General features: G+C 39.7%; 3 protein-coding genes across 4 annotated transcripts in view; 1 reads left to right on the top strand and 2 right to left on the bottom strand.

The window, feature by feature from the left end:
* The window catches only part of dnaaf6 (dynein axonemal assembly factor 6), a 15,032-nt gene extending 7,983 nt beyond the window's left edge, over positions 1-7,049 (bottom strand). Inside the window, exon 1 of the mRNA XM_051953525.1 lies at positions 6,939-7,049. Within this exon, the coding sequence (XP_051809485.1) occupies positions 6,939-7,031 (93 nt within the window). The 5' untranslated portion in view covers positions 7,032-7,049. The remainder of the gene's footprint in view (positions 1-6,938) is intronic.
* eif3f (eukaryotic translation initiation factor 3, subunit F) lies at positions 1,142-6,453 on the bottom strand. The gene is made up of 8 exons (XM_022204363.2): positions 6,300-6,453; positions 5,816-5,886; positions 4,590-4,669; positions 4,370-4,507; positions 4,184-4,275; positions 3,899-4,035; positions 2,600-2,713; positions 1,142-2,375 (listed from the first exon to the last, which is right to left on the bottom strand). Exons 1-8 carry the CDS (start codon positions 6,409-6,411, stop codon positions 2,298-2,300), a joined length of 822 nt encoding a protein of 273 aa, XP_022060055.1. The 5' UTR covers positions 6,412-6,453; the 3' UTR covers positions 1,142-2,297.
* On the top strand, positions 6,798-25,062 carry kcnj9 (potassium inwardly rectifying channel subfamily J member 9). Of its 2 annotated transcripts, none has more exons than XM_051953518.1 (8): positions 6,798-7,406; positions 10,851-11,145; positions 12,478-12,691; positions 15,091-15,292; positions 17,166-17,358; positions 17,633-17,830; positions 20,323-20,453; positions 23,629-25,062. In XM_051953518.1, the coding sequence occupies exons 1-8, from the start codon at positions 7,365-7,367 to the stop codon at positions 23,893-23,895; spliced, it is 1,542 nt and encodes a 513-aa protein (XP_051809478.1). In that variant the 5' UTR covers positions 6,798-7,364; the 3' UTR covers positions 23,896-25,062. The 2 variants fall into 2 exon arrangements, with proteins under 2 accessions (XP_051809478.1, XP_022060054.2); XM_022204362.2 differs by having other exon boundaries at positions 10,714-11,145.

Here is a 25,062-nt window from a genome sequence, read left to right as displayed (position 1 = left end):
TCAAATCACCAAACACTTGATCAGCTGAGAAAATCATTGATTACTTCATTCATACTAAGAAAAGCTGCTCCCCCTTAAATCTAATATTATTCCAAGTATCATATCAAGCTGTACCACGGAGCAAAAAATGACAACATTTCTCAGTATATCTGTGTTTTCATCTCTTGATTAGACATTTTCTGGCTTTTAAATACTTAAACAGCTGTGAAACTCACTGGTTACTTCAGATATGTATTTAAAATCAAATATTAGTCTAAGAATCATAAGCTGCAATGTGAATCAAAAATTACTACATTTCTCAGAATATGTGAGTTTTGGACTTGACCATACTTTTTCTGACTTATTAATCACCAAACAGCTACCAAAATTGCCATTTACTTAATTCATAGTAACAAAAATGTTCCCCCCAAAAATGAAGATTATTTTAAGTATGTTAAATTGCACCGTGGATCAAAAATGACTACATTTCTCAGTATATCTCTGCATATCTTCTATTGATCAGACGTTTCCTGGCTTTTTAATCATCAAACAGTTAGGAAAACCACTGTTCAAATCCTATTTTAAGTATCATGCAAAGCTACACCACTGATTAAAAATGACAAAATTTGTCAGAGAAATCTGTGTTTTGGGCTCTTGATCAGACATTTTCTGTTTTTTAGTACTTGATCGCTGGTTATTTCATTCATTTTATAAAAAAAGTTATCAACACCAAATATTATTCTAATCATTATGTCAGGATGCACTGTGAATCAAAAATGGCTCGATTTACCAGAATACTTTTGTTTTGGACTCTTGATTAGACATTTTATGGCTTTTTCAATACTTTAAACAGCTGCAAAAAATGCTGGTTCATTCAAGAAAAACTTCCCTCAAAATCAAATTTAATTCTAAGTTCCATGCTAAGCAGCAATGTGGATCAAAAATCACTAAATTTAACAGAATATCAGTCTTTTGGACTCTTCTTTGGCCATTTTTTGACTATTTAATCCCGAAGCAGCTACCAAAATCGCTGGTTATTTAATTTGTATTTTTTTAAAAATGTTCACCCTGAAAATAAAAATTATTCCTTGTATCGTGTCAAGCTGCTCCACAGACATAAAAATGACTAAATGTCTGAATATTTGTTTTGGACTCTTGATCACACATTTTCCAGCTTTTTTAATGTTCAAACAACTGAGAAAAGTGCTATTTCATTCACAATGACGGTTTCCATTAAATCAATTATCATGCCAAGCTGCTTTACTGATACAAGAAATGACCAAATTTCTCATATCTTTTTTTTTGGAGTCTTGATTAGACATCTTCTGACTTTTTAACACTTGATTTGGTGAGAAAATTGCAGGATATTTCATTCATATTCCAAAAAACTTCCCCTATAATTTAATATTGTTTAAACTTTCACAACAAGCTGCAACACAAAGCAAAAAAATGACTACATTTTTCAGAATTTCTGCGTTTTGGACACTTGATCACACATTTTCTATCTTGTTTAATACTTAAACAGCTGAGAAAAATCGCTAGTTGTTTCATTGCTTTTAAGAAAAAACCGTTTCCCCCAAACATTGTAGTTGTAACATGTATCAAAAATGACAACATTATTCAGAATATCTTTGTTTTGGACTCATTTTCAGGCTTTTTAAATACTTAACTAAATAAAATGCTGCTTATTTCATACATTTTAAGAAACAGTTTCATGTATCATGTCAAACTGCACCACGGATCAAAAATGACTGAATTTATCAAAATATGTTTGTTTTTTTAGCAAACATGTTGTGGCTTTTTACTCTTCATCAGCTGAGAACATGGCTGGATATGTCATTCAGACTGAGAAAAAGTGTTTCCTTCAAATTAAATATCATTGTAATTACTATGAGGTGCAACACCGATCAAAAATGACTACTTTTTTCTGAATATCTGCATGTTCTCTTGATCAGTTTGACTTTTTAAATCACTAAATACTTGATAAGCTGAGAAAATTGCAGGTTACTTCATTCCAAAGTCAAATATTATTCCATGCGTCATTAACAGCAGCCAACTCCAGCTGTCTAACGATTGGTTCATGAACATAAATTTAAAAAGCCAGACCTTAAATTAGCGGCATACTCCTTCCTGCAACATTCATTATCCATTTGTGAGAAACCAAATTGCATTACTTGTAATTATAATACCACTGAGGACGGTGCCGGAAACCTGAACAGGAACGGAAGCTGTGTGACTGTTTAACATCTTTATTCATCTCAGCCAAAAAAAAAAAAAAGTACAAAAATTAAATATGAATCACTTGAAAGGAATCCTCCTCAGAGCAGCACCAGCTTCTCGTTCAGAGCGATCTGTGCTTGGGTGAGGTTGGACAGGTAGGTCACCATCAACAGGTCCTACAGCAACCAAACATTTACAGTTTAATACAACTGCATTCAAGGTCAGAAAAAAACTTAGAAGTGCATCAGGTACTCATCTTCCTCATATTACTCTAAGTAATGGAGTACGAGACAAGAGGAGCTCAGAGAGCACTAACACGATGAAACGTCTAATTAAAGGCCTCTGATCAATCTGAGTGTACAGCTAAAGCTTAACGTGTACGATACACATGCACACTTACGTTGATGTTGGAGTTGAGCATGTTCTCAAAGTCCTCGGCTGAGATGGTGGGCACCTTGTTGACCAGATCCATCAGGAAGCGGCCCACGCTGTTATCTGCAGTCACTTTGCCAGACTGAGACAGATCGAAAAGCATTATCTTTATGGCCTCTGTCGATGTTAAACCTCATTACTTCTCAAACGTCCTCCAGAGAGACAGCTGATGGACCGAAAGCTGAATAGTAAGGGGCATTAATTTACTGTTAAGTATTTTGGATCAACCTGTTTTTTTTTTTTTCCCAATGCAGATACCGATTGGTGGTACTTAAAGACAGATAACGGATATTTGGGAATAATATACATTGCATGTTATATATTACCAGCATGTGATAGCAGAAGACCTGTCAGTCACAACTGGGTTACTTCATTAATGTTGATTACTATAACTGATTATGTAAAATACAAATAGGAGTGATGATGTCAGAGCATTACATGATGTTACAATGCTCTCCTCTATTTGTTTTTAATCGACTGATTGTGCACTTTCTCTCCTCCAGTTACATCTGCTGTTGTTCTCTGTTGTCTTTCTCTGTCACTTTTATTGCCCGCTAAGGTTTATATCCTAAAGCATTATTAGTCATTGTTTTCTAGACTCTGTTCACAGGGTAATCTTAAGCAGCTTCCTCACTTAGCTGCTAGCCATTAGCATAGCTTTAGCCACTGTCAAAATGTCTAACAGAATTGGTTGTGCTTCTTGTTCAGTTTTTGCAGGATGCGTTTCTGCTACAGGGATGCATCGTTCAGTGAGAGCAGGATGTTAAAATTAATCTTACTTTAGAAATACGTTACGGAGACAGGAAGGATTAAACGCAGGCTAGCGGGCACAGCAAACTTCTAATCTTAGCACTGTCTGGAAAGTAAGATCCGCTGACACTAACATCAATAAGGAAATTATTCAGACATTTTCAGGGAAACCGGGCATGCTGGTGGAAGACTGCGGTGTTTATTACAGCTTATATTTTCTATCTCACCTTCAAAACTCAGCTTCATTCCGAAAATAGAATTTTCAGTTCCTGCCTGTTTTTGTATTGCTTGTGATATGAAAAAGCCAATCAGACAGAGCTTTAGGTGGGGACACTGCTTGAGACCAAAATGACTACACAGAGAAAGAGTCTGGGGCATTAGAGCCAAAGTAGCACATCTGAGGGACTCTATCAGTAATTGCATCACGAAAACAAAACAATGCAAATAGTTGCAAAAAATGTGGAATATTGTCCCTCACAAGGCAAACGGTTTGCTTTGTCCTAGTTTTGATACTCACTAGCACATCCTCGATGTAAGCCAGCACAGTGGTCAGCATGTCCTGTACCCTGGCTGCAGAACCAGCCACCTGGGAAAGGTCAGAGGTCAAACCCTTGGTGCGACTGGGGGTCACACGTGTCCTCTGGAGAAGATCCACTGAAACAGAGATGGAGTGTTTGCAGATAAGATAAATCGACTACAGTTTACTGTCCCTCTCAGTGACACTGGGATTCTTTTTATTTTTTCACTCTCACAAAGCATTTGTTTCCAAAATGTTGTCTTCATGTACTGTTTGCATTCTTACCGCCTATCCTCTCTGTGTCATAGTAGACGTACTTGACAGTCAGTGGGGTGAACATCACACCAACTGTTTTTCCTGGCACACCCATCTGCGCACTGTGTAGGAGACACACAAGCACACTCAGAAAGGCACTTTCAGTCTGCAGCTGATCACACAAACAAAGAGTCACTGTCAGAAAGATCAGCCAACCTGACGTAGGCACGGATGTTCATTTTGCCGCTCTGCAGCGCCGAGTCCACGGTCAGGTGAATGGGGTTGGAGGCCTCGCGGCTGTAATACTCGTGGATGAGCACTGAGTGCTCTGTGATGTCAAAGCCTGTGGCATACCTGTCAGGAAAGATGTGCTAAACATTATTGTTTATTTTCCCAATATAATGTTGTAAATGGCAAATATGATCAACTGACGTACCATCCAATGATGACCTCAGTGGGAGATACCCTCTTGTGAAGCTCATACATGTTCTTGGCAAACTCCATGTCCACGGCAACCTGTTGTCAAAGAGGATACATTTGACATATGGCCTTGTCTTTACAAAACATCCCCTCTTTCATGGTATTCAGAGGTAGTCATCTGGCTGTTTCAACAAGTACAGCTTTTTTATCCTGCAGTTAAAAACGGAACCAATATTCTCTCTGGTATAACATTACAGGTTTCAGTCCTTTAAAAATGAAAATGCCCTCCTGAAAAATTTCATGTCTGCACAGTTTCCAAGACTTTAGTTTAGGACTTCAATTAATGTGTATTTGTACTGTTGTTTAAACAGTTGACCACTTTCCCGATGAATCAATCATTTGATCTAGAAAATATAATATCCTGTTTAAAATTTTGTTCTTCTAATATCTAGCAGCATGGTGACACTTTACTGTTTCTATTCATTTCAGATGTATATTTTTATGCTGTGTATTTCATTGTTTTATTGTACATTTTACGGGCTGCACAGTGGAGTGGTGGTTAGTACTTTTGCCTTGCAGCTAGAAGATCCCTGGTTTGTGTCCCAGCCTTCCTGGAATCACAGATTTTTCACTTCTGCAGAAAATAACTCGTCACTGTAATATAGTCAGCTGTGCACCTCAATTTTGAAATCAAGGGCTTCGCTGCACCAAATTCAAATTATCAAAATAATAAATTACACTTTTAGAGGACATTTGTTGATTCCATACAGAGATGCAACATGTATTAATTAATCAATTAGTTGTCAAGTAATGAATTAACTGGCAACTATTTTGATAATTTAGATAACAATTTGAGTGAATATTTAAGAATTGACAGCTCAAAATGTTCTGATTCCAGCAAGACTTAGAGAAACACTGATCAACTTTTGTTTTAAGTTCTCTTATAATTTGTAGACAAAACAACAAATTGATTGGTCGAGGAAAAAAACTGACAATGAAAACAATCCTTAGCTGCAACTTGAATTACATGGAACTGCTTTTGTTGCATTTGGTTTGAGTCACAGCTTAAGACTTTAGATATTTTATTGTTTTGTTTCTTATCGACCTAAGAATGCCTATATTGGGTTTGTTTGGTGACGGTGTCCTGGCTGCTGCAGCAGTGAAGGTGTTCAACAGTCCCATCTTTTCTCAAAATGTTAAAATGCCAAAAAAAAAATAAAAACAACAAGTTTGACAACATACCTCATCTTCAGACTCATTGTGAGGGACTGAGAAGCAGTTGGTCACCTCAATAGAGTGTTTGTCGATGGTACCTGAGAGGAACAAACGTTACACATGAAGCAATAGCTGTGAGTTAGCCGCCTTTGCAACTTTAGCTAACAGGTAGAGGCCAGATGCTAAAACCATGACGAACCGCTAACACCAACGCTAATAATATCAATACCACATTACAATGTACATAACCAGTAATAAAGACACCACAAAAAGCAAAGTCACTTGGCAAATAGTCGTAGTTTCCTCTATGTAGAAAGTTGGACGCACAGTCAGCTGTTACAAGTGATGCCAGTAGCTGTTTTGCTAGCTAACGGTAGCTAATGCTAGCTACCGGACTACGCTAACACAGCATGCGTTAGCTACGAAGCTAACATTAGCCCTCTATCCATCACCAATTTAACTTGAAGTCTGTCCGATGGATGAAGGAGGAACCTATCCAGGTTTAACTCACCCAAAAGAGTCCCGATCACACGACTCGCTCCCTCATTTCTCCGTTCGTATGAATCGCAGATAGAAGCGAGAACGACGGGGTGAATTTTCACCACTGGCCCGAACACCGACATCTTGAAAAAGGAGGACAGATCACCGGCCTCTGTGAACACATACAGCGCCACCTGGAGGCCGGATGACGAATAGCGGTTATTAAAAATGACGCTAATTATAATCAACTTATTGATCTCACTGAAAACGCCAAAGACTGTATCTGTGTCTATTAAAAAATGTTTTAAATGAATGAATTAAGGGTCTGTTAATTGTTTTCGTGACGTCTTAAAGAGATCCTTTTCTTGCAGAGATGGCAAAAATAAACAGATCCGCATTGAAAAACGATCATATAGGCTATCTGTATTTGTAATGGAAATAAATAGTGTTATGGTGTAGGAATTTTCCATAACGACACTGGTGATTGTTTTATAAGTGCATCACAAAAGGCCTTTGCATTATTTCCTCATCCTTGAACCGTGCAGCTGCTGAGGCAGAGAGGAGGGAGCCGACCGTCCTCTGTGTTGTGGAAATGAGGCTCGTCTGAGGCGGGGAAGGGTCGTCAGGGGCTGGGCTGATGACAGCATCCTCCGCCGCTCAGGCTACACACCTGACCGACTCCATCAGACGCACAGATGATGATGATGATGCTGATGATGATGGAGCTCTCCTCCGCGCTGCCGGGTTCTCCTGTTGCCACCATTTCGCCACGTCCACTGGCCGACACATGTTCAGCCAGAGCCTCGGCGTGATCAGTGAATTGTTTTTGTGATTCATTTTATTTCACTTTTTTTTTTAATTTCCCTGCGCTCATATGTGCCGGATGATTCAGTGGATGCGTCTTTTTTTTTTACTGAGCGCTGAGTGGTCGGATCGAGGTGGTCTTTGTTTTTCCTGGTAGAGGAGGAAGAAAAAAAAAGGAAAAGAGAGAAGCGAGCAGGAGTGGACTGATGCTGCGTCGAGGGTAAACACCAGAAATGGGTGTCATCGAACCGAGGCTGCCAATCCCGGCTCGATCTTGGACCAGATTCCTCTTATGATTGAACATCATCCATCTACAAGTTGCTCCACTGAGCAGGTAGGGTTTTATGGTTCGTTCTCAGCTGTGTGACATTAATCCACAGGCTTTGCTTTGGTTTCTGGAGCCCACTGGCTGCCTCAGAGACACCCTTTAATAGAAGCTATTTCTGATCCATCCATCAGGCGTAGTGCGTCATCTTGACTGTCACCATCAGTCTCCTCTTGCGTCCATCCGCCAGTTGTCCAAATGGACGCACAACATCTTGCACAGGACTCCATTTTACAGTGCAAATATTCCAGAAACATGCCTCACTGTCCAGCTACACATTTAACTCTTATGTGGGGTTTTATGTAAGAAAATCTCAGCAGTCCTGTAGTGCCTGTAGTGTGTAAGTCCACATTACACAACACACAAACACACACACACACAGACATGCATGGACCACACACACCTTCCCCAAGGCGTTTTATGGAACATGCAGAACAGTTAAATTGGTTCAAATGTGCATATGCCACACTGCGCTCCAGGATTAGGCTGTGTTTCAAACAAAAAGGTATTTATTCTCCCATTTTGTTTCTGAATAAGACTTTTAAAAACTGGATACGATCAACTCCAAACACTAGAATTCATCTTTTTTTTTTTTGCAAATTTCTTTTTTTAAAAGTTGTCAAATTACAAAACACACACAGGAGGAAAGTGACCTAGAAGAGGCACACACATAGACAACCACACACCGAGCCACAACGTCAAAACCACTGACAGGTAAAAGTGAATTGACTAAATAGTGGACAAGACTGTCATGCAGAGACGGAAGATGATTAAATGTACAGTTTCTGATTTGTAAAAGAAATACATATAATCTGATTTGTAGAAGATATTTACACTGCTCAAAAAAATTAAAGGAGCACTTTGAAAACACATCATATTTCAATGCGGGGGAAAAACAAACTGGATATTAGCATTGATATGGACTGGTTAATGTGTTAGGAATGAAAAGATGCCACATTGTTTGATGGAAATGAAAATTATCAACCCCCAGGAGGACTAAATTCAAGACACTCCAAAATCAAAGTGAAAAACTGATGTGGCAGACTGGTCCATTTTCTGAAATTCGTTGGCAGCAACTCAAAACGGTATTCAGCAGTTTGCATGACCTCCATATGCTTGTATGCAGCCTGACAATATCAGGACAAGCTCCGAATGAGATGATGGATGGTGTCCTGGGGTATCTCCTCCCAGATCTGAACCAGGGCATCACTGAGCTCCTGGACAGTCTGAGGAGCAACCTGGTGGTGTTGGACAGAACAAAACATAATGTTCCAAAGGTGTTCTATTGGATTTAGGTCAGGTGAGTATTGGGGCCAGTCAATGCTGTCAATTCCTTTATCCTCCAGGAAGTGCCTGCATCCTCTTGCCACATGAGGCCAGGCATTGTGCACCACAAGGAACCCAGGACCATTGCCCCAGTGTAGGGTCTGACAATGGATCCAAGGATTTAATCCTGATACCTAATGGCAGTTAGAGTGCCATTGTCTAGCCTGTAGAGGTCTGTGCGTCCCTCCATGGATATGCCTCCTCAGACCATCACTGACTCACCACCAAACCGGTCATGCTAAACCATGTTACAGGCAGCATAACATTCTCCATGGCTTCTCCAGACCTTTCCATGTCTGTGACATGTGCTCACGATGAACCTGCTCCATTAACAGACGTGCCAATTCCTGTGTTCTATGGCAAATGCTAATCAAGCTCCACAGTGTCAGGCAGTGAGCACAGGACCCACTAGAGGATGTCAGGCCCTCAGACCACTCTCATTACATCTCTTTCTGATTGTTTGGTCAGAGACATTCACACCAGTGGCCTGCTAGAGGCCATTTTGCAGGGCTCTGGCAGTGCTCATCCTGGTCCTCCTTGCACAAAGGAGCAGATACCTGTCCTGCTGATTGGTTGAGGACCTTCTGCAGCCCTGTCCAGCTCTCCTCGAGTAACTGCCTGTCTCCTGGAACCTCCTCCATGCTCTTGAGACTGTGCTGGGCAACACAGCAAACCTTCTGGTAATGGCACGCATTGATGTGCCATATTGGAGGAGTTGGACTGCCTCTTCAACCTCTGTAGGGTCCAGGTATCGGCTCATGCTACCAGTTGTGACAGTGACACTAGCCAAATGCAAAACTATTGAAAAACGGTCAGAAAACACAAGAAGGGAATAAAATGTCAGTGGCCTTCATGTGTAAAACCAATCCTGTTTTGAGGAGTGTCTCATTGTTACCCCTCCAGTGCATCCATTGTTAATTTTATGAACACCAAAGCAGCTGAAGCTGACTAAAAAAACCCTCTTTTATTTACTTGACCAGATCAGTATCCCACATGTTTGACTGATTTGATGCAATACTTGGATTAAAAAGTGTCCCTTTAATTTTTTTGAGCAGTGTATATTGGGTTTTCTCTGGGTACTCTAGCTTCCTCCCTTAATTGATGACTCTAAATTGTCCATTATGTGTGAATGTGAGTGTGCTTGTTCGTCTTTTTGTGTAGCCCCCTGCCTTTGCCCTAAATCAGCTGGATTAAACTCCAGCTCCTCTGCAACCCTAATGAGGATTAAGCGGTATATAGATAATGGATTGGAGATTTCTTTGTCCTTTTTTGCATCTGGACCACATTAAACCAGATCCTGATCCAAAGCCAGTAAACTTAGGTGAGTCAAATCTTGAATAGATTGTCGTTCAAAGACTAAAGACTTCATAAAATATAATTTTTGATATGGTAAGCAATTATTTTCTGTGCCAAACTGTAGAAACATGGAGATTTCCGTGTGTTGTTTTGCATCTGGACCACTTTAGACCAGGTCCAGGTCAAAAGCCAGAGAGCTTAGGTGAGTCAAATCTTGAATCGATTGTCACAAAAAGGCTAAAGACTGCAATTAAACATACTTTTAAAAATGGAAAACCATTATTGTCTGGGGCAAAATGTGAAAACGCAGAGATTTTAGTGCATTGTTTTGCATTTGGACTACTTTATATGAGGTCCAAAAACCTCTAAGCTTAGATGGGTTAAATCTGGAGTAGATCACATATTTGGACCAACACTGTTTTTACCAGCACAAGCACTGATCCATTAAGGTCCCATCCAGGAACCCAGTGGATCCAAGGGATCCACTGCCGATCTCTCAGGACTAGACATAACAGGACACCCATAGAAGTCCCATGTTTATGAAACGAGCTGTTTTATATAAAGAGACATAAGAGTTTCCAGCAAGTAGGTGGTGTTTTTTTTAAGGAATGAAATCATTTGCGGGTGAATTACTGTGGCAACAAAACAGCTAATCGATTCTATGATTTCATCCTTGTGCTCTTCTTTATTCCAGGCTTCAGTCAAGCAAACAAATGGTCCAATCAATAGCCACTGGACAGAGTCTGCCTTAGGGAGGATATCAATAACACACTAATACGCTTCACACACACACACACTCACACACACATATAATTATATATATAAATACAGGCCATGGCGCTGGAGAACTCAGTCTTTCCCTCTCGTCCGGACTCCCTCTCGCTGCCGGTGGGGGAGAAGGGGGAAGGGGAAGAGGTGGAGGTGGCCACCGAGGCCCACACAGGGGTCTTCAATGTGTCCGAGGAGCTGGGCCACGTTGTCACCACGGAGACGACGCCATCCCCTCCCGTCTTGGCGAAGGTCAACAGGTCATTCCAGTCCAAGCTGGCCGAGCGAGAGGCCAACGCCAACCAGCGACGGAAGAAGACCCCAGGGACGGAGAAGGAGAGGGGACGCTTTGGCTGGGGTGAGTGTCCCACTATTCAAGATACTAAATTTAGAATGGAAAAGGCTGATTTCTGGACCCTTAATTCAAGCTTGTGTGTTTAACTTCTCCAGAGACGGTTACTGACTCAATCTGGAGTCCACATTCACACACTGTGCATCGACTTCACCTCCTTGCAGTAGCATCTCCACTAATTTGCAGCATTGCTTCACCCCTCAGCAATTCTGACAGTCTTGCACATCTTTTTTTTCTTTCGCTTCTCTGCTTACGCTAAACTGTACCCTATAGAGGGAAAAAATATAGCCTGGAACCTAAAAACACTCTTGATAAAAGGGTATGGGACGTGTACAATTTATGCGACCTCTCGGTTGTTGGGATATCAGGTGTTTTCGTGTGGAAATGGCTTCACAGTTTTAGGAAATCTTTGTCTTATGACTTTTTAGAAGTTACCACAATATATGGCTTAAAAAAGGTTGCTGAAAAAGCTAGAGATTGATGTGATGGGCCAAAATTTGACTTCATAAGTTGAGTAGGATAAACCCTTGGTTATTTGGCTATCTGATATTTTTGTGTGGAAATGGGTTCGCAGTTTTAAAAAATCTTTTTCTAGTTCACATTTTGGTTTCACTTTCTTGAGACTTTTTAGAAGTTGCCACAAAAACTGGCTTAAATATAAGTCCTTGAAAAGCCAGAGATTGATGCTATCAGCCAAAATATGACTCCATAGGTTGAGTAGGATACACCCTCATTGATATGCAGTGTTTATCTGTTTATGTGGCCCAACAGAAACAACAGCATTGTATCCTGATTGTGTCATAATCTCAGTTGTGGCTGGTTGCACCCACAGTTAAAAGACTCTACGAAACACACAAAAAGAAAAACCCTCGACTGCCTTCAGGCTCGTACAGTAACTAAAGTCTAATGTTGTAGCTTTTCTTCTCCCAGTGTTTGATGATGTTGTCCTGTCTCACTTCGTCTGCTCTTGTCTCCTCGCCTGTCTGTTTTCATTTCGGTTTTCCCTTCTTCACCAGCCTGACTTTCCTCCGAGCCACGCTGCATCTCTCTAAGTAGCGTTTGTCCCTCGGTACCTCCAAGTGTTTATCCTACAAACGCTCCTCATCCTCTGAGCTGTGACTTCAAACGGGGAAAACTTTTCAGAAATTTAAAAAGGCCGCCTTGCATGTGTTTTCTAAAGGTTTTTGAAAGGGTTTCCTGGAAATGGGGTTGTGCAACGAAGACACTTGTACAGAGCTGTCATGTTTTTGTGTAAAGAAAGTCACCAGAAGGAGGCTGCATGATCTCCACATTGTCAGATTTCTGTAATCAGATCCTGTCTTTTCTATTGTGTCCCAGCCCGGACTCGGCGTAAGAGGCAACGCTATGTGGAGAAAAATGGCCGCTGCAACGTGCAGCATGGGAACATGAGGGAGACATACCGCTACCTGACCGACATCTTCACCACGCTGGTCGACCTCAACTGGCGTTGCTCGCTCTTCGTCTTCGTCATGGCTTACGCCGTCACATGGCTCTTCTTCGGGGCCATCTGGTACCTCATAGCCTACTGTAGGTAAGAATCACGACATTGCAAATGAAGAGGAGTCTGCAGACTGTCATTGTCACTTATTACACTAAATCTCCTTGTAAAGTCCTTGTGAGCATTTGGAAACAGGGAGATGACACTAAGTTGTGCCAGAAAGACTCAGGAGATCCAAGGAATGTCTTAAAAAGTAGAAATATTGATCAGATTAGCAGCTTGATTGAGGAGAGTGAAAGACATCATCCATCCATTATCTAAACACCGCTTAATCCTAATTAGGATCGCAGGGGGCTGGAGTCTATCCCAGCTGACTTAGGGCAAACACAGTGGACACCCTGGACAGGTAACATCCTATCACAGGACCACATAGAGAGACAGACGACTAAGTGGGCAATTTAGAATCACCAGTCAACCTCAGCAGGTTTTTGGGCTATGGTAGGAAGTTGAAGTACTTGGTGAAAACTCATGCTACACAGGGAGAACATGCAAACTCCATGCAGAAAGATCCCAGGCTGGGATGCCAACCAGGGATCTTCTAGCTGTGAGGAGACAGTGCTAACCACTGAACCAATGTGCAGCCCCAAAAACATCATCCATCCTTTCTCTATACACCGCTTTATCCTCACTAGGGTCGCGGGGGGTGCTGGAGCCTATCTCAGCTGACTCAGGCAAAGGCAGGGGACACCCTGGACAGGTCACCAGTCTGTCGCAGGGCTACATATACAGACAAACAATCACACTCACACCTACAGACAATTTAGAGTAACCAATTAACCTCAGCATATTTTTGGATTTTGGATGTGGGAGGAAGCCAGAGTGCCCGGAGAAAACCCACGCATGCACAGGGAGAACATGCAAACTCCATTCAGAAAGATCCTGGCCCAGGCCAGGATTTGAACCGGGGATCTTCTTGCTGCAAGGTGAAAGTGCTAACCACTAGTTCACTGTGCAGCCCCAAAAACATCATGATATTCTGAATCTACTTCCATCAACAAAGTAAATTTGACTTCTTGCAGAGCCCAATGACATGTCCAAAGAATGCTATTCTTTACATGTAACACTTCAGCCCCGATGCTCCACATAGAGTATCTCCATGGCCTTGACAGTAGCACATGAAGAACAAGTATTTATGTACAAATGGCTTGTTTGTGGCCTTTGTAAACTCATGCAGGAGGCTTTTGATGGAGTCAGTGACCCTTTGACCCACAGAAATTCCGTTCCAACAAGAAAAGCATATTTCACTGAATTTTACAAACTGCCTTCAGACATTTATACTATCAAAACATGGCTTTTGTTTTTTTAGCTGAGTCCTTTCTTCTTTCCTCCTCTTCATCCTTGAAGGAATAGTTTGATATTTCGGGGAATACTCTAATTCACTACTCTTGTCTTGAGACAAAAGAAAAGAAACAACTTTTATATCTGTAACTTGACACACAACCAGTAGAGGGATACTTTTAGTCTTAGTCAATCCCTACAAAAACTGTTCAGTCAAATGTGGAGATGCTGATGGGTAGATTTAGTTTCACTTTTTCCTTCTTTTCTTTCTGGTAAGCTAAGCTAACTGTCAACTTGCTCCAGCATTATATTTAGCAGTTATGAGAGTGGTATCGATCTTCTCACCAAACTAAAGCAAATAAGCACACATTCCAAAATGTCAAACTATTCCTTTAATGAAATCATCCCGAGGCAGCGCCACCTTTTTGACATTTTTGCAACGGAAGCTAAAAAAAAGCCCCATTTTTCAGCCAGAAAAAAAGAAAGCAGATGACAAAGCAGTATTAATATTACAGTGTATTTCATCATGATCTGTTGCGTCCTCACTAGATGTGTCTCCTGGATCGCCGCTCCAATTAGCTAACGTATTCTGTCTCGTAAAATCGTGACCTTTTTATATCAATTATGGGCCATCCTAAGGTGTGCCAGAGAGCTGTCGGAGTTGCATCAATTCCTTGGTCACCAACACAGGTCAATAAAACTCATAGATTATATAAATTACTTAACACCACTTTCATTAATTAGCTCTCCCTCTCTGGCTGGAGCTGTGTTAATCAGGGACATTAGCCTGCAGAGAGTGTGTTAGAAAGGAAATTCTGCAGACTCTGGACTGAAAAAGTCCTGGAGACGCTGTGAGGATGTTGTGTGTGATAATATATGATGGGGTTTTTTGCTGCACGGGGGGAAGACCGACAGCATAAATGTTACGTTAATTGCCACGGTTAAAGCTGACGACCACGATCACTTCAATTCATCACAGGAATTAGCGGAAAGACAGTGGCAAATTTAAATGGAGCCGTCATCTATGCATTTTTGCACCTCGGGGCTATAAATATTAATCTTTTCACTCTTTTCTATTTTTCCTTCTTGACACCCACTTTGTCACCTCTCCTCCTTCTATTTCTCACACCTTCTCCTCCTATTGCTTCCCATAGGGGAGATCTGGACCATCTGGAAGATAAAACATGGACGCCATGCGTCAACAATGTCAACGGTTTCATCTCGGCCTTCCTCTTCTCCATCGAGACAGAAACCACGATTGGCTATGGGCACCGCGTCATCACCGACCAGTGTCCAGTGGGCACCATGCTGCTGCTGCTGCAAGCCATACTGGGATCAATGGTCAATGCTTTTATGGTGAGAAAACAGAGAGCTGCACTCCACATTCAGATAGATACACGAGCGTGATACATGTGATGTTTGCACATTAATGTCTATGAAAATTCCACATTTAGAGGAGAGAAAATGTGGCACTATTCTGCAAATGAGACCTACAGTTACAAATATGATGATTTGATTTTTCACGTCTTACAATAACATGTTATTCAACGTGTAATTTATTATTATCAACATGTTATTCATGTTGCGGAAACGTCAGCTAAAACTTATTTAGCTGATGTTTCGTCACAAAATGACACAAACAATGTGAAAACAACGGAGACCAGATACAAGCAAGGCAAAATGTCACACAAATGAAGCACAAAGAAACATAAAGATGAAAAAACTGCCACAAAGAGATACAAAATGGTAAAGAATGAAAACAACACAAGCGAGATACAGAAAATGAGACATGAAGCAATTCATGTATAGCTGAAGTCCGCACTCCCCATAATGTTATAGAAGAATCTTCCATTAATAAAATAAAACCTGGATGCTTGCCATCTTTACCCTGAATTAATGCTGACCTTCATGCTCATTTTTATAATACTTATTTTATATTAGTTGTGTTTGCAGATCTGTGTCTTATGCATTTGCACAAAAAGATTTTCAAACCTGCTCAAGTGCATCGGGAGGTCAGGTCAAGGAAAAAACAAAAAAATAGCCTCAGAGTGAAACTCATCTAATTCTTTTTGTCATATAGAAAAGTGCATGTAATTACTGTTCGACCCCAGTCTGTGTGATTAAAAGGAGTCAGTTTAGCTGCATTAAATAAAAAAAAATATACAGTTTAGAGAGGGAAGTGGATGCATGAATACTGTACTGATGAAATGACTCCAGTTTTGTGCAGATGGTATTCTTCCTGAGAAAGAATATTTGCTTTGAAAGTGCTGATGAGGCCGAGTTTATTGCACAGTGTAAGCACTCCTCTGATGAGGACGGAATCACACACCGACGTCCGGCCTGAATCATGTTTATGCATGTTTGCAAGCTGGAAACCTGCCATATTAGCAGCTGACGGACATGTGGGCTGGTTTTTACTGTGCATAGCAAAAACGGTCGAGTCTGAGGTTAACTCAAGTGTCACTTCTGTTTTAAAGACTGTAAATAGGGAGCTCGATTGAGAAACAAAGAAGCTTACTTTGTATTCAGCAGCTAGAATGAATGTTAGGGATCGACTGATATGGGTTTTTTAGGGTCGAGACTGATGCCGATTATTGGTAATCAAGACAGACTGAAGGTATTTCAAACCAATGTGCATTAAATGAGTGCACAGCTTGTGACAGCATGGAACCTTTAATTCATAACAAGACTTCTTCCTTAATAAGAGTGACTGTAATCAAATATGTAAAATAGAAATAAGAGTTGACTAAGACTCATCAGTTTATCTCCCATAGTTACTTCTGCTGTTCTTTGCTTTCTTAATATTTCACTAATTTATCACATTTATTGCCCACTAAAGTTCATATCCGACTCTGTTTCCGGATAATCTGTGGCTCCCTTCAAACTTAGCTGTTAGCCGATAGCTGTTAGCATGACCTTAGACCATGTGAGAGGAGCGAATTTCCTGGTTTGTGTCTCTTGTTCAGTTTTTACTGCATTACACCTGCAGTCGAGCATTTAATTTGTCAGTAATCGGCCAATAAAAATACAGATACCGTTGGTCATGATAATCAGTCTCTTCATAATGAATATGTTCCAGCTGTACAATCAACATCGGCACCATTATGCCGCTTTTATCATGCTGTTCATTTTTTGATATTCCTCTGCTTTTCCAGTTTCTGCAAATATTTTCCGCTCTTTTCGAGTTCAAAGCAGAGTTTCACATAGTCTTTCTTTCTTCTGTGTCCAGGTCGGCTGCATGTTCGTAAAGATCTCGCAGCCCAACAAGCGAGCCGAGACTCTGGTGTTCTCCAAACATGCTGTCATCTCTCTGAGAGACGACAAGCTCTGTCTGATGTTCAGGGTGGGCGACCTTCGGAGTTCCCACATCGTAGGAGCCAACATGAGGGCCAAGCTCATCAAGTCGAAGCAGACTCAAGAGGGTAAGATGTCTTTTTGACTCACTACCAACATTACTGTGAAGATTTCTACCAATTTTGTCATTTAGCTGCTGATACTACGACAGCTATCTCTACTGAAACCGCCAATAATGCAAACCTAATCCTCATCCATCTAGAGTACATTAAAGCATCATGACTTTACATTCCTTTAGGCTGATTTTATATTTAGGTGTCTATGAATTGCCATAATCTGGAGGATTATCCTTTAAAACTCTCTCTCCTCACCTCACCTCCAGTGTTTTCTTGCGTCCTCCAGGTGAGTTCATCCCTCTGGACCAGACAGACATCAGCGTGGGCTTCGAGACGGGCGACGATCGTCTCTTCCTGGTCTCGCCGCTGGTGATCTCCCACGAGATCGACGCTCGCTCGGCCTTCTGGGACATGTCGCAGGCCCAGCTGGAGAAGGAGGACTTTGAGATCGTGGTCATCCTGGAGGGAATGGTGGAGGCGACCGGTGAGAAATGGGTTAAAACACCGAGATCTGTCTGTGCTGCATCGATTTCCCCCAGTGCCTCATGTTTGACTCATATTGTTTAAAAAGTGAGATAACAAAAACCTACAGTCTGGTAGCTTTAAGCACAATGTGGATATTCACAAAAATGCAAGAATCTCGTTTGTGTATGCATATGAAATGACAATGTGGGTGATGGTGTGCTGCAAAAAAACCACCGTGCAGTGAATGAATACATTACTACGACATTACTCACTGGGAAATAGTGACAGATATAAATGTTTATTCATGTGATGATAATTAACATTTTAAAATGTATGAAGGTGGAGGCTAAATAAATAACACCATTAGCAATATTTTTCTACTCACAGCTTTAATGTGATTTATTGTGGGAGTTTTGTGATTCAAAATGTTAAACATGCTGTAAAAAACAGCAACTTAGCAGTATTGTATTTTATAGGGAATAATACTTTGCAGTTTAATTTGACTGTAAAGATCTGGTGGCCTCTATATTGCAAATGCATGTTTGACTGCATTAGGAAATTAATCTTGCAGATGCACACGGCGGTCTGATATTACACCAATAACATCGGTGTTTTACAGAAAGCAAACCTTGCACAAATGTCCATTAGAAAATGAGATTCGTCTTCCAGGATGTTTGAGTTTAGATCAGCAGTTTTTTAGTTTTTTTTGTCTTTTCTCTGGGCTTTCTGAAAGATGTGTTGTGACTATGGGTGAATATACATATATACTGTGAAATATCAGTGAGTTTGTTTTATAAATAGGAGTACAACTGGAGACTCATCTAGCACAGACTCTTCTCTGATGATTTAGTCTCGATAAATCAGCGTTAATAAGCTTAAAATGAGAATTTGTTGCTTATTCGCAATGTTTGAAGTGTCTCTATTCTTAAGAGTTGCTTTAAACACATTTAAGCAGAAAATAAGACACAACACCACATAAAACAAGATGACAGAAAGGAGACAAATCTACACAAGCATGATGTAACCGAAAATAAGACATAAAAGGACATAAGGAGACTAAAAATGAGACAAAGAAGGCACCAAATGACAGAGAACTGTCACAAAACGACACAAACAAGACAGATCATGCCATAAAGGAGAAAACAACAAAAACAAATACGACACAAAATGGAAAAAAAAGTGACAAAACTGCTCAAACACTCAACATAAAACAAGAAATTAAAGTACATCAACTGAGATACAAAATGAGAAAAAATGAGAAAAAATGACAGAAACCAGACACAAAAAGCACAAACAAGAAAAAATATTACAAAAATGAAGCATAAAACAACAAAAAGATGACAGGTGTCACAAAGAGACACAAAATGGTAAAAAAAAAAAAAAAGTAAACACAAGCACAAAGAAAAGAAAAAAAGACATACAGCAATGAGATAAAAAAGTGACACAAAACGACACAAACAAGAAAAAATGTCACAAAAATGAATCGCAAAACAAAAGAAAGACTGCAAAACTGTTACAATGAGACATAAAATGGCAAAATACATAGCCACCACAAGCAAGATACAGCAGAAAATAAGACTTACAAGGAGTTAAAATCGCACAAAAGTGATACAAAATGACACAAACAACACACAAGACAGGAATAAGACAAAACAGAAGAGACACAAAATGGTGAAAAAAATAATACACAAGCAAAATACAATATAAAACAACACACGAACAACACAAATAAGATTAAAAAAATGACAAAAATACACAAGCGTAATACAAGCGAAAATAAGACACAAAAGGACAAAGAGACAAAATGAGACCAACGTGACACAAAATGACAAAACATTACACAAGACACAGAAATGTAAAGAAAAAAGGACCCACCCAAGCTACAGTGAGGAGGAAAATCATCGTTTCCAGTTGGGCAGCATGTTTCAGATTTCCTCTGACACTATATATATATGTATATATATATATATATATATATATATATATATTTAGAAGCATTGTTTATGTTACATTCATGGTTGCATTTTATGTCGCTGCTGCATTGACTTGCACCTCTCTGACTGTCTGACAAACTACAAAAAAACGAGCAGATTTAGACAGAGTCTGGTCGGAAGGAGCTTTCTGGAAGGATTTAGATGAGCTGCTCCTGCTCATATGTCAGAGAGGATCATATACCGAACTGTTTTCCTCCCTGTTCAGGAAGAATTAAACACATGATGAGGTAAAGGTGGCCTGTCTGCCTACTCCAAATATCGATCCCTTTAGTCAGAGTGCTGTGTTACAAAGGCGCTCATAATTCAGCTCAGAATACTCGCACGACGACAGCTTGCCTATTAAAGTGTTAGCTACTAAATGGGTAAATTAAATACGTCTGCGTCAGAGTTATAGGTGCTTTGACTCGACGCTCAGAGGAACCTGCTCGTTTATCACACCGACGTAGACGAGTGTCGTGAGGGTTGACTGTGATTTTTTATTTCTTTTGCAGTCGTCAGCTTGTCTTTGTGTGTGCAGGGATGACGTGCCAAGCGAGGAGCTCATACCTGGCCGAGGAGGTGTTGTGGGGCCACAGGTTCAGCCCCATGATGTCGCTGGCAGAGGGATTCTTTGACGTCGACTATGGAGCCTTTCACCACACATTTGAGGTGACGTCTCTAGAGACAAACTAAAGACAAAGAGTTCATATATGATGATCATTTGAATATTTTCTGACTGGTTCTTCTTAAAATCCTCCCACAGGTGAACACAAGGCCTCAGGCTGTGTGTTGAAAATGAATGTTATTGTGGCCTAGTTTAGCAGAAAGCCCAACTCTTGGTTTGGAACTCCTAATTAGATTACTGATAATATTTAGTAAAAATCACAGGAAAAAAAATGTTATAATTTACATCTTGATTGCATAAACCAAATAATCAAGATGTCTTTTTTTAAATAATGGTAAATATCAGTCAAACAACTATATGCTTTCCTAGTTTGGCAGCCTACTTCAATTGGTTTAGTTGAGTTTTGTGTATTTAAATTAGTGAAAAAAATGTATATGTATACAGTTATTCAACACGTATTTACCAGTATTGAAGGATTGAAAGAAAAAATGCAAAATTCTCTTTTTAAACTGCCATTTTACAGATTCTTCCCGTTTTGTCAAATTACAAATAGAATCTAGTAAAATCACAAAAGTAGTATTAACTTACATCTTGACTGCAAAAAGTAAATATACTGATTGTTTCTTCTTTGCAAAATTAACACTTCATTAAACATGCATTATCTGTAAAATGACAATCTAAAAATGATTTTCCATTTTTTCTTTGCTTTCTTTTTAATCACTCAACAATGTTTATTTTAAATTAAATACAATTACAATAAATTAATGTTATTTTCTGTATTTTTTCCAGATATTATCTGTAATTTCACAAAGAGATTCAATCCAAGATTTAGACTTTCTGCTCAACTAGTTATAATAGGCTGAAAAAGTAAGAAAAAGAAACATATATTTAACATTACTGAAAGACTGAAAGAAAAGATGACAAGAAAATGGGAAATTACTAAATTATTAAACTGTCATTTTACAGATTTTCCATGTTTTAATTAAATATTAATTTAAACATTGATAGTAAAAAATAAACCATTACTGAAAGACTGAAAGGGAAAAAAGGGAAAATAATTTTGATACTGTCACTATATAGATTTTTACATCTTGATTGCAAAAAAAGAGACAATCAAGATGTGTGTTTTTTTGTAATAAAGACAAAAATTAATATTATTTCTGTGATTTTATTAGCTGTTATCTGTAGTTTAATCAAACAGGGAAAATATTTAAAAATGTTAGTGCTGTCGTGGTTTCTCTTAGACCTCGAGGATGTGTGGAAGAAAATACAACAGCGCAAAAAACAATTCTCCATTTTTTCTTTCTTTTCTATCCATTTTTAAATGCAATTTAAAAAAACAACACAGATGTGTAAGTGCAATATATTATATATAAGATAACACCTGCAGGCATTGTAGATTTTGTTGAAAGTGCAACTTGGCTTTTAGGGTTAGTTTGCTGATTTAATAAGTGAACAAACAAGAGCTGCATGACATTGTATTTACATAACAGCAGTGTAACCATAACAGAATTTAGTGGCAAAATTGTCATGCAAATTTTTAAACATCTTTACAAAAGTCAGGGCTGCAGAGCCTCAAAATCAAAGCACAAGTGCATTTTTCTAGTATTTATCTAAAGAGACAATAATATCTGTTCTTTCACCAGCAGCACATAAATGTTCTGTAGCTATGAGATGTTTTGAGGAAGAAAAGCTGGAACAACTCTTCCTCTGTTATCCCTATTCCTGTCTCCACCTACATGTGTAACCAAAAGCTGCATTCTCACATTCTCTTGGGGTTGTTGAGAGGCATGCTGGGAAATGTAGGAGCTCTGGCTAAATATTTGTTTCAGGGTTATTTTTGTGAGGACGAGTGCTGTACATTGTTTGGACCAGAGCCACATACCGGAGCTTTTATAGCCAAAGCTAGTTTACTGTGAAAATAACAGAAGTCAGCAGGTAAACACATACAAAACTAAACAGAGAACACATTATAATGCGGTAAAAAGGTACGAAAAACTGGGAGATACCATTTCATCCTCAGTTTACAATGGCAAATTCAACAAAACTCAGAATTTACAGCTAGGCTAGAGACTTTGTGAGGCTGTACATTGTCACTGTGGAGACTGTCCTCCTTGAAAAAACGACCACATAGGTCGTCTGTACACGCCCTTATTACGACCGAGTGTTATGTTTTGAAGTTAAGCGACCTCCAGCGGTTGAGTAAATATCGACACTCCGGTGTCTCAGCTGAAACATCACCATGAACAAACTTTGACCTAACCCTAACCCTAACCCTAACCCTAAACCCGTCTTGCGAAAGTGAGGAAAAAGCCGTTTCACGAGGGAAAAGCCGTTTTGCGAATTAAATCCCGTAATGCCTTCCTGTCTCCCGGGACAGGGGCGCTAACCTAAATACACTCTCATGGTTCGTATTCAGGGGCACGGTACATACGACCTGTGTGGTCGTATGAGTTTGAGGGCTTGTTGTCACTGTGGTGCTTTGAGCTGAGCTATAAGTTGCCATTCATGCCAATATGAATGTATTTTTTTAGTGCTTGTTTTTATTTATTTTATTTTATTAATTTATTTAATCAGGGATCATGCAATTATCATGGGACACATAGAACCGATGCATTACGTATAGAATGTGTAGAATAGAGCTAATTTACAACTCACACACAAACACACACATATACATACATATATGTATATACACACACACACACACACACACACACACACACATTACCGTTTAAACTTTTGGGGTTACTTAGAAATGCCCTTATTTTTGAAAGAAAAGCATTTTTTTCCAATGATGATGATAATAATTTAATAAGAGATACAGTGAAGACATTGCTAATGTACATTGCACTTTTAAGTAAATAGAAATGTTATGGAGATGATGAGATTTTAATAAAAGTTTTAAGAAAAGTATCAGAATTCATCCTCAGAGACAGATGAATGTTGAAACCAAGTTTTATGATAAAAGAATAAAAAGTTGTTGGGATATTTAACCAAACTCATGGTGGTGGAAAGGGAAAAATCATTAGGAGTCATGTTTCGGGGACCATGATGGTAATAGATGTTAAGATGATGCATTGAATAACCAACCGACAGACATTGCTAATTTTGGAGCCAAAATATGTCGTTTTCTTGACATTTTAGCAAAGGTTCTGTCTTTTTCAGGTGTATTTTTTTGGCAATTTGATCAACCTGTCATGTTTCTATTCATTCCAGGTGGACACGCCCTCCTGCTCAGCTCGAGAGCTCTCATTGGCTGCAGCCAGACTCGACGCTCACCTCTACTGGTCCATCTCCAGCCGCCTGGACGAAGAGCCCACATTGGCTAACCAGGCGGCAAAGCAGTCAGACAGCGGCTCGGCCAACAGCAAAGCAGGGGAGCCGACCTTCATTGTCGGGGAGATGACCGACATCCAGGAGCAATCAGGACTGGGCGAGCTGAACGGCAGTGTCGCCACTGACCAATCTGAATCAGAGGCCTAGGACAGAGAATGTTTACAAAGACCTTCAGTATATCACCACCACATCACAGTTACTGTTAGCAGACCTTTTCTTTCCAAGCAAATGAGTAGATCCACTAGGCTCAGTTTTGCAGTATATGCCATATCCTACGTTGCCATACAAAAGAGTTTATTTCTTGATATTCTGTCTTTTCTTTGTATGTTTATCTTTGTTACAAGTGTACTGTATGTGTGCTATCTCTTTTCGATTTGTTGTGTTAGCTATCACCCTTGCCTATATCTACATTTAAATGACTAATACTATGCTTTTGGTGGGGTCAGCAGCTGCATATCCTGTGGACCAACGCAGAATGTCAGACAGATGAAGGTCATTTGTCTTGTTGGGCAAACAGATCACGAGGTCGTTGTGTGTGCAGAGTGAAACATATGGATTTTTTTGAGTTAAAATAGGTACAGTGCATAGATTGTTTTCACCTGCACACTACTAGATGATAACGAAGCATGGACTGAAACGGTAGTAACCTTGAATTTCTAAGGAACTGGACTTGTCTTTTATGTTTCAAGAACCTCAAAGATGAGTCCGGTTGCTTTTTACCAGGATCGACATGAGCTGGATGACTACACAGACATATAACCTTGAATATATTTAGATGCAAAAATTGTTTTTAGTTTTATTGTCTGAATCTGGTATATTTGTCTGCTCTGTAAGAAACTTCATTTGGCAACAAGACATCATTTGGTGCTAGAAAAAACATCTGGAGACCCATTTGGCTGACAAAATTTGTGGACTTCACAGCTGGATCCCTGCCCTGAAAGTCAACACTTTCCTTTATTCAGGAGGCACAAAGTATGATGTTTGTTATTAACACTGATATGAATTTCCCAGCATTCCTTACTGCACTCAACACAATATGGTGACTAGAGTACCTGAAACCTTTAATATAGACACAGGTGAACACTTGAGTGTGTTTGTGGCTTCGTTTCACATAAGGCGTGTAGCACAAGGGTTGTGTGTATCTTTTGTCCCCAGCCAAGTAGAAACTAAAAGCACAACAGTGTCCTGCTCAGTTCAGCCCAAACTCCTGCTTCTGCTGCTGTGTATATATATGTTGCCATTTTTACTTGATGTTTTTAATATTTAATATAATAACACACCAATTAGAATTAATAAACTACAGTATATTCCAGA

Source organism: Acanthochromis polyacanthus, chromosome 9 (assembly GCF_021347895.1).
Source record: "Acanthochromis polyacanthus isolate Apoly-LR-REF ecotype Palm Island chromosome 9, KAUST_Apoly_ChrSc, whole genome shotgun sequence".
NCBI classification, from domain to species: domain Eukaryota; kingdom Metazoa; phylum Chordata; class Actinopteri; family Pomacentridae; genus Acanthochromis; species Acanthochromis polyacanthus.
The sequence above is the reverse complement of the archived record's forward strand: the minus strand, read 5'-3'. Positions and strand labels throughout refer to the sequence as shown.

What these genes read in the sequence shown, in the direction of transcription:
- kcnj9 (XM_051953518.1), top strand. Translation starts at nt 7,365, where the DNA reads ATGATTGAACATCATCCATCTACAAGTTGCTCCACTGAGCAG. An exon ending in GAGGGGACGCTTTGGCTGGG is followed by an intron (nt 11,146 to 12,477) that starts GTGAGTGTCCCA and finishes ATTGTGTCCCAG; the next exon opens with CCCGGACTCGGCGTAAGAGG. An exon ending in GTCGAAGCAGACTCAAGAGG is followed by an intron (nt 17,359 to 17,632) that starts GTAAGATGTCTT and finishes TGCGTCCTCCAG; the next exon opens with GTGAGTTCATCCCTCTGGAC.
- eif3f (XM_022204363.2), bottom strand. Translation starts at nt 6,411, where the DNA reads ATGTCGGTGTTCGGGCCAGTGGTGAAAATTCACCCCGTCGTTCTCGCT. An exon ending in AACATCCGTGCCTACGTCAG is followed by an intron (nt 4,276 to 4,369) that starts GTTGGCTGATCT and finishes TCTCCTACACAG; the next exon opens with TGCGCAGATGGGTGTGCCAG. An exon ending in CTTACATCGAGGATGTGCTA is followed by an intron (nt 2,714 to 3,898) that starts GTGAGTATCAAA and finishes GATCTGTCTCAG; the next exon opens with TCTGGCAAAGTGACTGCAGA.